The sequence below is a fragment of the Vulpes vulpes genome, chromosome 13 (assembly GCF_048418805.1).
Source record: "Vulpes vulpes isolate BD-2025 chromosome 13, VulVul3, whole genome shotgun sequence".
In the NCBI taxonomy this organism is placed as follows: domain Eukaryota; kingdom Metazoa; phylum Chordata; class Mammalia; order Carnivora; family Canidae; genus Vulpes; species Vulpes vulpes.
The window spans coordinates 7620653-7637725 of record NC_132792.1 but is presented as its reverse complement, the minus strand read 5'-3'; the positions used below and the strand labels follow the sequence as shown (position 1 = coordinate 7637725).

General features: G+C 48.9%; 2 protein-coding genes across 5 annotated transcripts in view; one reads left to right on the top strand and one right to left on the bottom strand.

The window, feature by feature from the left end:
* Positions 1-17073, top strand: part of TG (thyroglobulin) — a 245642-nt gene that overhangs the window by 155009 nt on the left and 73560 nt on the right. The window lies entirely within an intron of this gene.
* Positions 1-17073, bottom strand: part of SLA (Src like adaptor) — an 86769-nt gene that overhangs the window by 3446 nt on the left and 66250 nt on the right. For all 4 annotated transcript variants that reach the window (XM_072733893.1, XM_072733892.1, XM_025993476.2 and 1 more), the window contains 4 exons: positions 9871-9970; positions 9005-9091; positions 6010-6113; positions 3371-3502 (listed from right to left, as the gene is read on the bottom strand). In XM_072733893.1, the coding sequence (XP_072589994.1) occupies positions 3371-3502; positions 6010-6113; positions 9005-9091; positions 9871-9970 (423 nt within the window). The remainder of the gene's footprint in view (positions 1-3370; positions 3503-6009; positions 6114-9004; positions 9092-9870; positions 9971-17073) is intronic.

Sequence of the window (17073 nt, the reverse complement as noted above, 5' to 3'; positions counted from 1 at the left end):
TAAAAACAGAACAAAAAAAAAAAAAAGAAAAGAAAAGAAAAGACACCAGAAATAAAGGAGGAAGAAGACAAAGATAAAAGCAAACAAGAGAAGGTGGACAGATGGGGAAAAATGAAGAAAAACCTCTCTTCTCTAGCCTGGATGCTCACACACAAAGAGAAGGAAAATTAAATAAGCCACTGCCCGCTGCCCCAGCTAGCGTGGACTATCTGAGCTTCCAGAATTGCTCATCTCTCCAGGAGCATTAGATTCTAGATTCCACCTCCCGTGGTTGTGGGAAAGCCTTGGTTCTTGCCGTGCTCAGATGTTCTTGCAACCTGCATGGCCTAATTCAGGCTGCAGACCCCGGCACAGGGGACGTGACGTGGCTGAGGACATGAGACACTGCTGGCTTGCAGCAGGAAGGAACCCCCTGTCCTGGGGCTGATCCATCACCAGGTTTTAGGGAGCACATGACACCTCTGGCCTCCTCCACCTCCAACCTAATTGATGGAGCTCTGGGTGTTCCTACCAAGGAGCAGAGTGTGGCGGCCAGTAACGCCTTGTTTCTTGGTGTCCAATCTGACTTCCACCGTGAACTCAAATGTCCACCTACACTGTCCCCCGTCCCCGAGAAATGTGAGACTGGATCCTGAGAATGAGGGGAGCTTAATTGGATGTGCATCTGAAATAATGACCTGTCATGGGCTGGAAATTGAAATGGCCTCCCAGGTTAGGAGGTGAGGAGATGGAGCCAGACACAGGCTGAAGCCACCAGGGCCAGTAGACAGCACGGGCAGGGGTGTTGTGAGCCATTAACCCTGAAGGTGAGCAGGATTCCCTGCAATGAGTCAAAGAACTGACTTTCTAGCACCCAACCTGAGCGCAGCACTGAGCTAGGCCCAATGCCTCTCAGCGAGACCCCGTTGGCTCCGAGTGGCCAGTGTTGTTACACCCACTTCAGGGAGGAGCCCTGGGGTCAGGTCACTTGATCAGGGTCACGGAAATATGAATGAAACCTGCCCCATTGACTCGGAACCAGACACTGAAACGGAGACAGAGAGGTCCTACATGCCTTAGGGGTCTGGACATGCTCACCTCACTCTCTCTACTCTACAGAATTTTCCATAACGCTCATTCTTCTCACGCTCCTGGACTTCCAACCACTCTACCTTCAAGGGTCCCCCTTTTCAGCCCTTTGCTTTCCTGGGCATATCTGGGGACTTGTGTCCCACCCGCTCTGTCCTCTTAGTCACCACCATACGCAGTATCCTTTAGGGCCAGACCTTTACACTCCTGTTTTTGCCTTTGGTCCCAACAATGGTCTCATAAGAGGCATGCGGACTAAAATCCCCAATTTACAGATGAAGAAACTGAGACTCTGAGATGTTAATGAACGTTCCCAAGGCACCAGGTAATAAATATAAGCCATCGGGAACAGAAAGGCGTCTTTTCAGGCCGCTTAGTGCACAATTTTTCTGCTTCTCTGTCTCTAGGTAGAATCTGGAAGGAGGTAAAATTGGCCACGTTGTTTCCACTCCAGGGTCCCCAGGGGCTCAGGAAGCATTTCAGGGTTTCAGACCCCGGGCAGCAGTGAACTGATGAGTGTGATCCACGAACTGACACAGTGGCCAGGGACTTATTTCAGGAAGACTCTGCTCCTGCACCGGTGCCAGCCCCTTGGGTTCTCTTGGCCTGGAAGCCTCGCGGGTCTCCCGGTCTGTAAAACCTTTGCTGGGGCAGCATCCTTTTCATGTTTGCTTTTGTTTATGCAAAACTTATGGTCTCCTCACCTCTCGATGATTGTTATTAAAAGCCCAATACCACAACCAACCTTTACTCATAATCAGTAAAAGTTGACTGTCTCCAGGACTCCCTTCCTCTTTCATTTTTAACAAAGCTGCTAGGTTTCCAGGTATCACAGAAGTAACATTTGGTATCACTTATTTTGCATCCGCCCTGCTCCAGGCTGTGACGATGGACACATCATATTACATTAGGGTGCGCATTACATGAACCATCCAGTCACTGCAACCACCTGCAAGGGGGCTGTTCCCAACCACCTTCCATGAACGGGGCGCTGAGGCTCTGAGAGAGGCAAGGTCTCTTCTTAAGATCTCAGAGATCCCAGATCCAAGTGTGGGCCTGTGTCTCCCAAGAGGCCATGCTTCCTCCATGCCCTGTCCCCTTCTCACCAGCCAGGTGTGATAACCCAGCCCCTGTGGGCTCCTTTTCACTGAGAAACGCCCTCCACGACCGCACACCCTATAGGACGCTAGCAAAGACACCCAGGGGTGTCTTTCCGGAACCCGGAAGTGGGAAGACGCCTACAAAGTAAGAGCAGCTTCTTTCTTCCTCCCTCCAGTAGGCAGGGGAAGGGAGGAGGTAGGAGAGGTCCTGGCCGAGGGACAGAGGCCAATGTTAGTGAGCAGGAGCCCCCTTTCACGTGTCAGGCCCTCCCCTCAGTGCTTTCCCTGCCCTACCCTGAGTATTCCTCACAGCACCCCAAGGAATAAGGACCTTACATGGAGAAGAAAAATAAGGCGGGAAGGCGAACAACCAACCCAGGTTGCCCATAAGATCTGGGGTGTGAACAGAGGTTCCAGAACCAACTTTTAACTCTCCCTCCCTGTCCCATGGGGTAAAATGTCACCTCCTGGGCCGGCATTCAGGCCTGTCACAGTCTGACTCTGATCTCTGCTTCTGACTCTACTCTTCCCCGTCACCTCCATCAAAATCCGCTCTGCTGCTGCCCATTGGAGGGCGCTCCCCATCCTGGCCAGTGTGGAAAACGGGGACCTCCCTCCTGGGCCACGGGGAAGCATATCCAAACGAGCAAAGTGCTTGGGAATGCCAGACTAGGACATGGTTCACCAGGTCACAAGGCAGAGGGACCCCGTTCTGGGGAAACGCCGGCACCCATGGGAGCCCGGAGGATAGGCCGTCAACCTGACTCCTAACGAGTAGCAAGGACGTGGCTTCCTGCCACCTCGGAGGCAGAGGAGGATTTTACTAGGCACGAAGGGAAATGAGTGGCATTGCAGAACAAAGCCTCAGCGGCCCCTAAACCTGTGGTCCCCTAGAGGAAGTGCCACCTGTTTGGGGTTGCAAATATCGGGCCATCCTATTTCTCTCCATCTGCAGGTATGAAGAGGGTGAGGTTGAGATCTGCTGTGTTTTACTTACTTACGCAGCCTCCACAGGCAGCCTGTTCTAGCTTGAAACCTATAGTCTGCATTAGCAAGAGAAGAGCGGGGTAAGGGAGCGGGGCGAGAGCCAGGTGGGTCACCTGTCAGGTACCGGGGACCCGCGCATGGCCTAGCCGCAGGCACCGCGGGGCAGTGAGCACAGAGGGGGCTTCACTGATCTGTCCCCACGGGGCGTTTCTTACCGGAATAGTGATTCACCAGGTCCTCCAGGCACTGGAAGGTGAGCCTCGGGGAGATGTAATACCAGTTGTTAGGCAGGCGGAAGATGCGGTAGTGCTTCACCTGCCTGTGTCTCACGGAGAGGGAGTAAAATCCTGCAAGAGATGGAGGACAGGTCAGAGGCGTCCCACGTGGCCCCTTGAGGGCTGCCTGCTGGAGGGGGCCCCCCACCACGGCGGCTGAGACGTCTCCTCAGCCTTGGGAGACAACCAGAACACCCAGATGGGCACCCCTCCTGCATTTGGAGGGGCAGCCTCTAGGGCCCCGTCCCTGCTCCTTCTTGGTGCTGCCTTATGCTTGGTTTTCTTGAAAATTTGGAAAAAAGTGGCAGCGAAGACTTTTTTTGGACATCCCCAAGAAATGTGTAAAAGGTGCTGTTTCTCCTTAAGCACCATGAAGGTAGCAATTCAGGGTGAGTTAGGAAGAGCAGGACTGGGTCGCCTGGGTGGCTCAGTGGTTGAGCATCTGCCTTTGGCTCAGGACCTGATCCTGGAGTCCCGGGATCGAGTCCCGTGTTGAGCTCCCTATGAAGAGCTTGCTTCTCCCTCTGCCTGTGTCTCTGCCTCTCTCTGTGTGTCTCTCATGAATAAATACATAAAATCTTTTAAAAAGAAGAAGAAGAAAAGCAGGACTTTGGGCAAGGCACCTTGTGCTCTCCTATGCTAGTTGTCCACCAAGTGGCAAGCGAGAGACTTAGACCTAGGTCATGTTCGAGAGCCCCTCCCGCTCTGTCCCCTGGGTCCCAGGAGTGAAATCACTCCCTAGATGGTGAAACGAGATAGTTTATAGATGGAGCCATGAGGCTCAGGGCCCCTGCGTGCCGTGGCCGGAGGCAGGCAGCTGGGAGATGGGTCTGACTCTGTCCCGAACAGGCTTCCCCGAGCATGCTGATGGGCCTTCCTACCCTTGCCCTGGGTCTGCCCTCTGAAGCCCAACATGCATCTTCCTGTAACATTGACAGGAACTGGAAGTAGGGTGAGCAGGTCAAAGGTGGCAGGTGGAAAATTATCAAAACTTTGCATACCCAAGGGAGCCGAGCCCGCTACCCTCCCGCCTCCAGCCCAGCCCCAGCCCCAGCCCCAGCCCCAGCTCAGCTGCAGATCTGCCTGACAGCATCCTCTATTTTTAGATCAGCTCTGGCTCCTCAAGCTGGGTTCTTCCCTCGCTTGGCCATGCCAGCTTAGAAGTTCTATGTGAGCCTGGGTCTCCCGCCTCTGGGGACTGCCAGGATGTGCACAGGAAGTTTGGTCTTTGCTTTGATCTTGTTTTCCCCTAGCACATTCGAGTTTTTGAGAGAAAAGTTGTTCTTATATATATTTTTTTAAATCTCCTATATCTGGTCCTTTCTTCTCCAAGGTAAGGCTGATGCTCATTTTGATGAAGGGCTCTAGCTCCAAATCACACTGGCCCTTAGTAGGTATGTGGGGAAATACTCTCAGATAATCACATTTTCTCTTCTTTGCTATCGAGGATACAAGAAGCAGGCTAAGAACCTGAATGGATCCTCTGTTTTTAAAATGATGCTCCTTTTCATGAGTCTGGGAAAGCCCTCTCTGGTAAGGGTCTTGCTCCTGGGGGTTAAAGTGCTTCTATGTTCTGGATACTGTTCGAAGCACCTTCCTGTTGTCAACCCCAGGTTATAGGAAGGGGCACCCAGACTTAGTGACACAGGTGCCTTCTCAGCAATGCATGCAGCCAAAACCAGATCTCAGAGCCCTGGCTCTGAACAGTGTGTGACAAAGAGCCCTGCGATTTTGTTTTCGCTGAATTTCTTTATGTGTAAGATGTAAGGAAGTCATGACGATAATGATCGCGGTGAGTAGGTAAGAAGGTAAACCTGCCTGACCTGATTCTCTAAGCTGTGTGAATTCATTGTAGGGCACGGGGGAGACCAATGTCGCCAGTCTCCTGTGTAGCAAGAGCACTATAAATACGATTATTTTCGAGTGGCACCACGGATGAGACCACTGCCCTCGGAGGAGCCAATGTCCCACCCACGGCACATAGCTTGAGAGCATGAGCCAGGCCGAGTCTGAAGCCTGTTCATTCCGACCCAGTGTTGCCTACACCTGCTATTTGCTTTCCTTCCCCGTTGATAGGACGTTTCCCTGCTATTTGCTTTCCTTCCCCGTTGATAGGACGTTTCCCAGGAGGAGCCTGCGGGACTCATTGAGTCCAGCCGTGACCCTGTCCTGCCAGGTCCCTGCTCCCTGTCTTTAGGTCCTTTTTTCTTTTTCTTTTTCTTTTTTTAAGATTTTATTTATTTGAGAGAGAGAGTGAGCACAGAGGAAGAGGGAGAGAGAGAGAAGTAGACTCCCCACTGAGCAGGGAGCCTGATACAGAACTCGATCCCAGGACCCTGACATCATGACCTGAGCTGCAGGCAGATGCTTAACCAATTGAGCCCTCCAGGCACCCCGGGTCCCTAGCTTTGATGCTGGCCTCTTGGGGAGGCTGGGGGTGGGCTGCAGGGATCTCACCAGATCAGATGGGTTTACATGTGTCATGGGAGGAGGTAAAATGACCCGTGTCACGAGTCAGCCTGGAATAAAAGCTGCTCAGCTCAGCCCTGGCACGGAAAGGGGACTCAGAAGCCACTCACCTTTCTTTGTCTCACTTTCTCGGATCATGAAAGACCCCATCTTCGTGTCTGGCAACTGTAGCAGCTCCTCCGCCTTGTCTCTGCCTAGCCCTTCGAACAGCCAGCTGGGAAATAGAAGGATGGCATGAGTACCCCGAGCACACCCTCCCCCAACAGGCAGGTGGTACCGAGATTAAGAACAAAGTCCAGTGCATATGAAAAAAGGTGGGCAATCGGTTCTTCTTTCCTTCCTCCCTTCCTCCCTACTTTTGATCTTTCAACGAAGCATTCTAAACCACGATAAGGTACCTGGTGGCATGTTGCTTGAGGTCTCTGTCTTAACCCCTAGTGACCCCGTCGCTCCCTCACCACCCCACCAGGGCAGTGACTGCGTCTGTTTGGGCTTCATCTTTGCGTCCACATTATCAAGCTTGATACCTTGATTTTTGTGAATGAGTAGATGACACGGGCACAAGAAAGACAGACACAGTGGTGCATAATTCCACCAACTTAACAAGCCCCCCTTGGCATTCATCATATTTCCGTCCTGTCTTCTCTTGTTCAACTAATTTTAAAGAAAGTTGTCAAGTTGTCATTGCTTGCACGGTGCATTGACACGTTTCTGTGTTTTTTTTTTAATTTTCTTTCTTTCTTTTTTTTTTTTTTACTTAAGAATAAAAAAAAAGGCAGTTCTAATACTGTGGTCCAGTTGTAACACTGTGGTGTCCAACAGACTGTTCACCTTCCATAGAAGAGCCAACACTCCTGAATATGCTTTAGAAAGCAGCTTCGTGCACAAAGGAATCTATGTTCTAAGGAAGCAGGCACTTCCTCATTTTGCAGAGCGGCCCCAGCCAGATCCCAGAGTGGAAGGAAATGCTTTGTTAACACTTGGCTGGGGTGTGCTCAGAAGCAATTATACATCCCTTTTAACAGTCTCTGTATTTCAGGGGGTAACCCCTGGCTTTTAATCCACAGTTCTGAATTAGCACATGCCGTGGCAAGTATCAATGCTTCACTGCATCGTACCCTTTTGGCATCCCCAAGGCACGCAAGCGAGTCATTTTAGCACCGTGGCTGGGAGACTCTTAGAAGACCATAGACATATAATCAGATACTGTTTATTTATATACTGGCCTCGGAGAGCACTTTTGTTGTTAAGATGATGATTCAGCCTCATATTTTAACTACCCCCTTAGTTCTGCACAATGTATGGTGTATTAATTATTTTAGTGTCTGCGACAAACATTCATCCTTCCCTATCCCTCCAGGAAATTCCACTCATGGGAACGAATACAATAAAAATAATAGTGACAGTCATGTATGAATACTAATCATAGGCATAATGCAAATTATGGGCTTTGAAATATCTTTTTTTTTAAGATTTTATTTATTTGAGAGAAAGAGAGAGAGCATGAGCAGAGATAGAGAGAGGCAGAGGGAGAGAGAGAAGCAGGCTTTCCACTGAGCAGGGAGCCTGACATGTGGGCCTCAATCCCAGGACCCTGAGATCATGACCTGAGCTGAAGGCAGATGCCTAACTGACTGAGCCACCCAGGTGCTCCTATGGGCATTGAAATCTCACCCTCATATGAACCCCTTAAGACAGGTAGTATTGTGTCTCCTTCACCAATGAGGATACTGAAGGTCAGAGTGAGTAAGTAATTTGTCCAAGTTGCTCTATGTCAGCAACTAGTAAAGCTAGAATTGCAATGCATTTTCCTGGGACCTCGAATTCCATAACCATTCTCCTGCACTGCCTCTTCCTGTTCTATATTTTAAAGACATCTGTTGCATCTGCTAGATCAGAAGCTCCGTGGGGCTGTGATTACCTCTTACTCATCTGGGCTCCCCACCACCTGACCCCCCAGCAGCGCACAGCGCCACGTCTTCCACATGAAGGCTTTAATGCATGTCTGCCAAAGGAGCGGATGGGTCAGGGACGCACAGCTGACTCGGAAGGGTTGCGTGACTGACATTTCAGAATATGGCTGTCATAGCAGCTCCTGTCCTACTGCTGTTTCCCTTCATCATCCTAGGCTCAGGAATGACTTTGGATATGATCAAAATCAAAAATCCATGATGCTGCAATTAAGTGCATGGAATTACATTCTGCAAACTATGTAGGCACATAACTCTACTTTGCCAGGTGTGAGCATATAAAGCAGTTATTTCTGAATCCCTCCAAATAAAAAATGATGCTTTTCGTTCTTCTTTCCTCTATGCCAAGCTCTGGCTTTGGTAGCTTGACAGATGAGGAGACCGTGGGTCAAGGAGGTGGGGAGCTTGTGGGGAGCTCCTACTGTGGAAGCTGGGGAACTAAGCCCTGCCTATGCCAACCTAGGGGTGCTGGGCTCCAGAGCCACCTGTCTCTACAACTGCAGGGAAAAGCAGTGCACTTGGTTGCTCATCTGCCACGCAGATGAGAATTTCTCCTTTTCTTTTTTTTTTTTTTTTTTTTGAATTTCTCCTTTTCTGCTTGACTTCTCCATTTGTCAGGTTGGGTAAGTAAGCATTTTGGGCAAAAAGTGTTCTCGGTGTTCTGGGTAGGGTTTGATAAGAGTATAGCTAATATGTACCAAGTGCTTACTGTAATGCCAGGCATTGTTCCAGGGACTATCCACAGGTTACCCCACTTCACAGGCCTCACAGCCTGCACTTTGCTCTTACTATCGATTATGGTACCTGCCTTTCTGCATCGTGATCTCTGTTTGACAGATGAGGAAAGGAAGCTGGGACAGGAGATGTCAAGTAGCTTGCCCACTGTCACAGCCTGCAGGTGACAGAGGCAGGATGGCAACACAGACAGGCTGACTTTGAGCAGCTGTGCTCCACTGGTCACAGCTCTTGACTGTTTTTTGCTGGGTTGACAAAGTGACACTTGGCAAACCTTGTGGACTGAGTGAGAGTAAGCATAACCCTCTTGAGACTTTCTTTCCACAATGCCAGGCTGGAATCTCCATGTCCCTAGCATCAGTATCATGCTTTAGAGATGCCACTTCAGAAATGTACTCACCCGTGGTAAACTCTGGCCACACACATCCCAGGGATGTAGCTCTCCCGACCAGTGCTAAGGGAAATGGCTTTCCACCAGCCCCCTTCACTGGAAGAACAAGAACAGATAGGAAAGGGTGGATGAGTGAGTGGCAAAGCGAGTGAGTGAACAGAGTAATCAGATTTAACTTCGGGCACGTAAGGCTGTTTCTTTTTTAAAACCCACCAGTGATCACATTTCTCCATATGCAAATATGGTTTTTAAGTATATCCCTCATCCCGAGTTAAGCAGGAGCCATTCCCACATGCTGGCACTAACCATCTTTTGGGGATCCGCAGCTGATGGGTCAGAATTAGAGGCTTTTTAAAAATAAATGTTCACTACGCAGAATTACACCCTACAATATAACCAAGATAGTTCTGTCTGTATCAATGGGAACCTAAATAAAGGAAGCTTAGAGCCCTCTATTTGTTCCATAGCCCATTCTGAGTCATGGAGAGACAACAGGATGGAAGGCAATGCTTTTTGTTTCTCATCAGAAGCTTTCTCAGACCCCTGGGTCCTCCTGCCTGAGGTCATACTGCACTGGTCTAGGAAGGATGGAAGGTGAGACCAACATGAGAAGTTGGATGATAAAGGGCCTCAAAAGTCAAGTTAAGGAATTTAAATTTAATCCTCCAGGCAATGTGGAGCCACTGAAGGTTTTAGAGCACTGGCGGTATTAAGGTTTAAGCACTAGGATCTGCTGTACAGGTTAAATTTCTCATCTCATAATTGGACCAAGGCCTGAGTGGAGTTGGACAACTATTGCTAAAATCTGACGATTCCCGCTTAAATTGAGTTCACCCATTTTAAGGGATTGTGAAACATTTGGAAAACCAACTCACTCAGAAATCACTCGCAGTTTCTCCCCCCGGCGGAATATGGGCGGGCTGATGTCAGGAGATGGGTAATCACTCAGTACAGCCAAGAAGTCGCTGTCCAGTCCTAGGGAAACAAAGGCAAGGGGTGTTCTCCTTCAGAGGGAAGTGAAAGGTGACCAGCCCCAGGAAGGGGATGAGCCAACATGAGCCCCTCCTCGGACTTCTTGGCTGGAGATAGGTGGCTTGCTTTGGAACAGCAGTGCAAAACAGGCCCTCCTCTCTTCAGGGAGGGTGGCTCAGGGAGCTCGAAGGGACCCCAAGGTCGGTGCCCTAACTTCCATTCCCAAGCCTGCCTTGGCTCTGATGTTCTTCTCGGAGAAGTGGGGATCCTGAGGTCCTTGAGCTGAAGTCACAAGATCTGGCTTCAAGGTTTGCCACTGTGTCTACTGATCCTAGCCTTGGTTTCCCCATCTTTAAAGTGAGGCTAATAATACTTCATTCCAGTTTCTGTCTGAGATGAGGTGAAAGTAGTTAGCAGCACCCCATGAATGATAAGAGACCATAAAAGCATTATTATTATTATTATTATTATTATTATTATTATTATTATTACGTGGCCTAGGGCTTGCAGGTTCCCATCTGTCACATTTTGGGATAGGCTGTCTGGTTGGGCTACATGAGTTCTGAGGAACCACTGGGACCCAAAGACTCTAACTCTGAAGCTCCACAAAGCTTCTTCTTCCTTATCGAATATAAGGCACCATGCTGGGGATCTATTTAAGAGGAATGTTGGAGTAGGGGTGGAAGGAAAAGTACTTTTCTTCATATGTACATTGAAAGTAATTCTGGTGTAATTCTGGTGACGTCTTGAAAAGGAAAGCGTGCTGTTTGGTTCATGTGAGTACAGTTTACTGTCAGCCAGAGAAGGAATGATAACATGTGAATTCACTTTTTGGTGCTCAGCAAAACTGCTTGTTTCACAGCCTTAGCAGTTTTCTGGAATTCGGGTGCATTAGAGGCAAAGTAATATTGGGGTGCATTTTTGGAAAATAATACACCTTATGAATGGGCAGGTTCAGTACCATTTGCTATGGTTTATTGCTCTGTCAGCTGGCTGGGCATCTGCACTCACAATTCTGGGTGACTTACCATGTATTCACTTGCTCAGCGATTGTTCAAAGCACCTACTGTGGGCCAAACATGTGAACAAGAGCAAGCCAAGTCTCCCTGCATCTAATGGGGCTCACATTCTAGAGAGTCTATAAGTAATCGTGGGAAGAGTCATCACCTGCCCCTTGCACCCCAGAAAAACCTGGAGAAATCCCAGCACTCGGGCACGGCAGGTTTGGTGGCCCAAACTGGCCATTTTGTGGGGTACCGACCCTGCCTCTTATAATTCCTATATTGGGGACCCTGCAGCTCACAAGGGCCCGGATAGAGTAAACCCAAAGATAGCTTCAGTAGTAGAACGTGTAAGAGTGAATCAGAAGCCAGTTATCACCATGGAACCGCACATTCCAGTGGATTGTTCATTTGGGGAAGCTGAGCTGCAGACAATAATGCAGCCAGAAGCAATCATTTGTAGGCGTGAAATGGAAACCAAAAGTGATTCGTGCTGGCCAAGATCACCGAAAGGAGTCAGGCCTCATGAGAAGGAGCTGTGCCTGGCCAGGGAGTGGCTGACCCAGTGGAGCTTCCCCTGAGCCTGTGGGGACACTTCCCTCACGTGCTGCTTTGCTGAATTAAAGGATTCTTTCCCCATGTAGCCCAGACCCAGCTCAGTAGTAGGAAGGCAGCCCTGCTGTTGGGCTTGAAGCCAGAAGTCCTGAGTTCTGATAAAGGGTGGATCCAGATTTTGTGAGGCATGAAGCCCATGCAAATGTGGAAATCCTCTTTAAGAAAAAGAACAGAAAAGAAATTGCAAATGCAGAACCCGGTACAGTCCCTAGGAAGATGGGGTGACAGTGAAGGAGGGCCTAATGCAGAGGACTTGGTTAGCTTCCCCGTAGAGTGGCCCTGATTCTGAGACTGACTCTGCACTCTGAGTGGGGCTGCAGTCTCCCTCTCTTGGGCCCGCATTAGTCTGGAAAATGAGAGATTAGAAAACATCTTCATAATGGAAATCCGGGCTAATGACCCCAAAAATGAAGGGGCCACTTATTAACATGGTCTCTTCACTGCCTCAGGAACAGTGAATGATGAGGATGAGCCATCGTGTTCTCAATTTGCCAGGATGCCCCATCCTCAGGGCTTGCAAACAGGCTGCTCCTTCTGCCAGGAAAGCATCTGCTCTCCCTTTTCTCAACCCTTCCACCCCCAGGAGATTTGCCTAGTGCCTCTGCTCTGACCTCCCATCTGGGTCCCTAGGCTTTTCCTTTGATGCAATTATCCAGGTTGTATTCGGGAGTTTGCGTGATTCGGGGGGAGTGAGTGTGAACTCCAGGAGGAGCTGCCCTGCAGTCCTCTCCAGCACCCGCTGCCCCATCTCAGATGCTCAGAGCAGGTTCCTGACATGAAAACAAGGAGACATGCTTGTGCTACAGGGCTCTTCAAAGCTCCCATCTTGCTGCCTAAAGCGGCCCAAGAGAAGGAAAGTTGATTTGTGGCAGCAGCGTGATGGCGGTCATCATAGACCCAACCCCTTGTGAAAAACAAGTGTCGGAATGAGGCGCACAGCGTTTGTTATCTGAGCCCATCACAGAACCTTGAAATAGACCTTGTGTCTGTGCGGGGGTTGGGGCTTTCATGTCTGATTCCCCGTCGAAGACTGTGAAACAGAACAACTGCCTTTCCTTACTTTAAAAACAGAAACAAAAAACACAATCCCATAATAAAAACAATTGTCTCAATAGTGGAAAGAGGCTTCAGGGACTAGAGGGTTTCAATTTCACAATAACAGTGTGGAGTTTCCTGTGGAATTTCCGTAATAACGATGTTTTTATAGCTGTAACACTTCAACGTCGCTGAGAAAGCCTGGCTTTGGGACTTTTGCTTAAAAATAATGCCCCTGGCCTGGTCCTTTGCGGGGATTTCAGGCCCATCCCTGCCACCTGTCTCACCAGGTCCCTATAGTAGAGTTCACGCAAAGGGGGAAAGTCAAGCTTGCTCATAAAGCTCAAACACACTGTCAGGTCCTCCTGCAGGCCCAAGGTTTGTGGAGAGCTGAGCCCTAGAATTAAATCAGAGAAGGGATTGGTCCCAAGGAGAGGCATGGACGGGATTATCGCAGATTTAAGATAAGGAAACAAAGTGAGTGAAGAAATGTGCCGTGCATAGGGGAGAAATCCAGAGAGGATTTTCAGAAGAGAGAATGGGCTTCAGAATCAATCAGACCTGGCTTAAATTCCACCTCCACCACTTAATTGTTCTGCGATTTGGGGAGAGATTTATTTTTAACCAATCTGAACTTGATTTCTTCATGTATAAAAATGGGAAATATTGAAATCTACCCTATATGATTGAGATCAGATGCATGATGCAGCGTATGTATAGAACCTGCCTCTACGGGGTGGACAGGAGCACATTGATATCATGTTTATGGGACAGTTGAGATGAGCGTTACATAGTCCAAGACCGATTTCAGCTGACAGTGTCCTAAATTTTGAAAAGCCTCTGGATGTGTAAATTTGAAACTATTCTATTCTCCTAAGAGCAAACTCCACTTGGTGAGAACAGAAGATGAAATCCAGAAGACCAAATATTTACTGATGGTTCAACTTGAACATGCATCATATCGAACCAAATGTACAAAAGTCTAAAACAGGAAATGAATCCAAAAACAGAAAGGGACCCAGACAGAATTTACTAGCCACAGATATTACTTGGTCAAAGGAGGACAGGCCCCCCCACCCTTTTTTTGCATTATTATTCCTTGTAGAATCATTACCATTTCTTTTTAAATGCTAAAAACCTTTCAGTAGATTCCATTTATTATTCTAGCAAAACCAGCCTGTCATTACTCCCAATGCTCCCTACAACCCTAGGGAATGTACATTCTTATTTAAAAAGTGAAGAAACAAAGGCTGGGAGAGTTTTAGTAGCGTGCCAGGGAGAGCATGCGGCTTGTTAAGCTCATGGTCGTGTCCCTAGGCCACTGAGCTCTCCCTGGCATGTAATTACCAGGCTCTCCCCAGTTAACACTTGCTCCTTGACAGGTTGGGACAAAGGCTGACTCCAAATGAGGCTTCCAAGTTGGCACCAGCAGCTGAGTGCAGTTGGTTGGCAAGGAGCTAAACAAGCCAGTGCTCTCAGCTTCTGGTTTTGCACTTGCTTGAATCATGCCCCAGTCCGTGGCCTCCAGAGGGTCAAAGCAGGCCTTACTTTGAGCATCCTTTACAGGAAATACATACAAGTAACCAATCAGACAGGACTGGGCAGCCTGGCCTGATAGGAAATCTACTGAGTTCTGCAGATCACCACCAACTGTAGGTTGTACCTGTGAGTCCTGTATTGTGGGTTGAAAAGTGAGACATAGTGGCTCTCAAGTTCTTTTCTGTCCAACATCTTGGCTGCCCCATCTCTGAGATGGGGCGGATGGGGACCGAGTAGGCCCTGAGGCTCTCTGACGGCACAGCGAGTTGTAAAGACTTGCTTGGGAGCACAGGATGGCAAGCTGAGGGCCCGGTCTCAAAACCCAGCCACCCAGCCTCAGAGGGTGCAAACTCTTGCTCTTGGCCACCTGCTCTTCTCCTAATGCTACTGAATACCACCTGCACCACCATTCACCTAACAGTGTCTTTCTTTATGTTAAGTTACTTTAAAAAAAAAAAAAAAACTTTAGCCCCATCCCATGCACTGTGAAATCATGTTTTGATGGACTAGGTATATTTTGTGTGGTCATTGCAAGAACGGAAGTTGTGCATTCAGTGTAAGAGTTGAACAATCACATTCCACCTAGAACCGTCTGATGGGCCAGAAGTGGGATGAGTAAGACCCAGGTGGGCAATGTGGGTCTATTCAAAGATCTGACACAGGTTGCCTCCCGTGGCACTGGACTGCCTGTGACGGTGATCGCTTCCTGTGGCTGATGAGAGGAGGGAGACAGGATGTGCGTAAAGCACTCGGGATCACGTCTGGCACTTTATAAGCAGAGGAACTCCCATCATCGTGTTTTACAAGTGAGGCCAGAGGGACCCTAAGGAGACAAGCTGACTTCTTCTCTCATCTCTCACTGTGTGTTAAGAGCAGAAGCAGGGCTGAAATCTGGGTCTGGGGATGCCAGCTTTCGGTTTAAGCCAAGGGCCTTGGAAGAAATGCACCAGCATCGAATTCTGATGAGCAGATCTGGGGCAGGGCCCACGATCTGCATTTTTGACAACTTTCCAGAGGCTCTGATGCAGGTGGTCTGAGAATCATTCACTGAGAAGTGCCAGGCTGGGTCAGAGACCTCCCTGCCCCCTTCTTCTTGCTCTGAGCCCCTCCCATCTCCTCTTTCCATGGGGCAGCACCCTCCATGCTATGTAAATGCCCTGGTTTAGTGTGATTTCCACACTTGCACAAAAAGGGGTCTGAACAGTGTCTGGGTTTGCAATACTCCCTCTGTCAATGAGATCTTGCTTTAAGTCAGGGTGACAAAAGGTGAGGAGATGAAACAAAAAAAAGAAAGCAAGGTGGTGGTGGGGAAATTGTACCTTAAGATTTTCTTTAAGGTAGAAATATGTCATTTCTCAGCTACATGGGAGTTCCCTAGGTCTTACTCAGTTCTGTACTGTCTGTGTCTGGCACAGAGGAAGAGTCTAAAAAAAGAATAGAATTGTAGAGAAAATGAGTTATTTGGAATGTTTGGGAAACAAGTCATGGAACTCCCAATGTGACTGCTTTAAATGGGCATTTGGACATAGTCTAGTGCAATCAGGTGGCCCCAAGTGCAGTTTGAAAAAGTGATTTCCCCCATATTTATCGGGTAGCTACTTTGTGCTGTCATTGCTATCAGAAGGGGATTGTCCTGGTCTCCATCGGAGAGCCAAGCCGAGCCCTGCCCTTCTGGGTGGCTAAGGGACTTACCCAACGCCAAATGACTGACCAACAGGGGCAACACTAGAAGCTCAGCAAGGTCATTTTTCTCTGAGACCTACCCATTTCCATCAAGTCCCACTACCTCTGGGGGTTTTGTGACATTAGTCTGTGGGAACTAGAGTAATCATGAATGTTCTGGAAAGCTTAGTTCAGAAGCCAACAGATGGACAAAGCCACGTTCCAAGGCATTCACAGCCCTGGATTGGGGGAAAGAAAATGCTCCTGAAAGCTCAGAAAACACATCTGTCTAGCAGTTTACAGGCTGGCCCCCTCTGCAGAGCCCTTCGTAGGGCCTGGGGTTTTGGGTGATTTTAATTCTCCAGCACTCAAGCTAACATCAGAGGAAGCTCCACTTGTATGTTGGCCTAAATCAATCAGCTCCCCACACTACTTCCTCGGTATTGGAGAATCACCAAATGAGTAAGCATGGGTGTTAGCTGAGTCGGTGCCTGTTTTGTGAAAACCCGAACCCTCTGCATCCATTGGCTAGAAACTCATTAATGCAGCATCCACTGCAACCACTTTCCTCTCCTTTCTTCAAGGGGATGTCGGAGAAAAAAGAGAAAATCAAATTTGGGCCAATCACAAGGGAAACTTTTCAGGGGTGGGCGATGGAGAAGCCAGCTGGTAGTGATTGATGTGGTTGCCTGGATCACACCCTGGGTCTGATCTGGGGAATTCTCTTAACCAGTGGGCGTTGGGCTGGGGAGACCCCTCCACCTCTTTTTACGAGGTGACCTCCCACCCACATGGTGGAAAAAGAGAAACTTATTTCACAAGAATTTGCATTAAAAAAAATAAAAGCAAATGAGCAAGGCCTTGGAGACCCATGTTTTCATGGGGTTTGCTCAAGCATGCCGCCCCCCTGCCCCAGCTTGAAAGGTAGCCCTGCAAAATGGCCTCGATGGGTGGGTGCCTGCCTCCCAGAACAGATGGGGCCCTGGGTGTTTCCTACAAGTAGCCATGACTAGAAGAGGAAGCTGTGACTTGTGGTGGTTTGGAGAAGGTGGGAGAAGGACCCAGGCTGCCTCCTCACAGCCACAGGCACGGCTGCTCAGTATAGCAGCACAGAGCTCTGAGCTTTGCATGGGAGGCCAAGGGGCCCAGAATGCACACCAGCTGCCCCACCTCATCACATGGTTCCATCTCCTTTGTCCAGGAGAACATTCTTTTAGTCTTTTCCCCCTTTAGGTTTAAGGAGGGGAGTTGGAA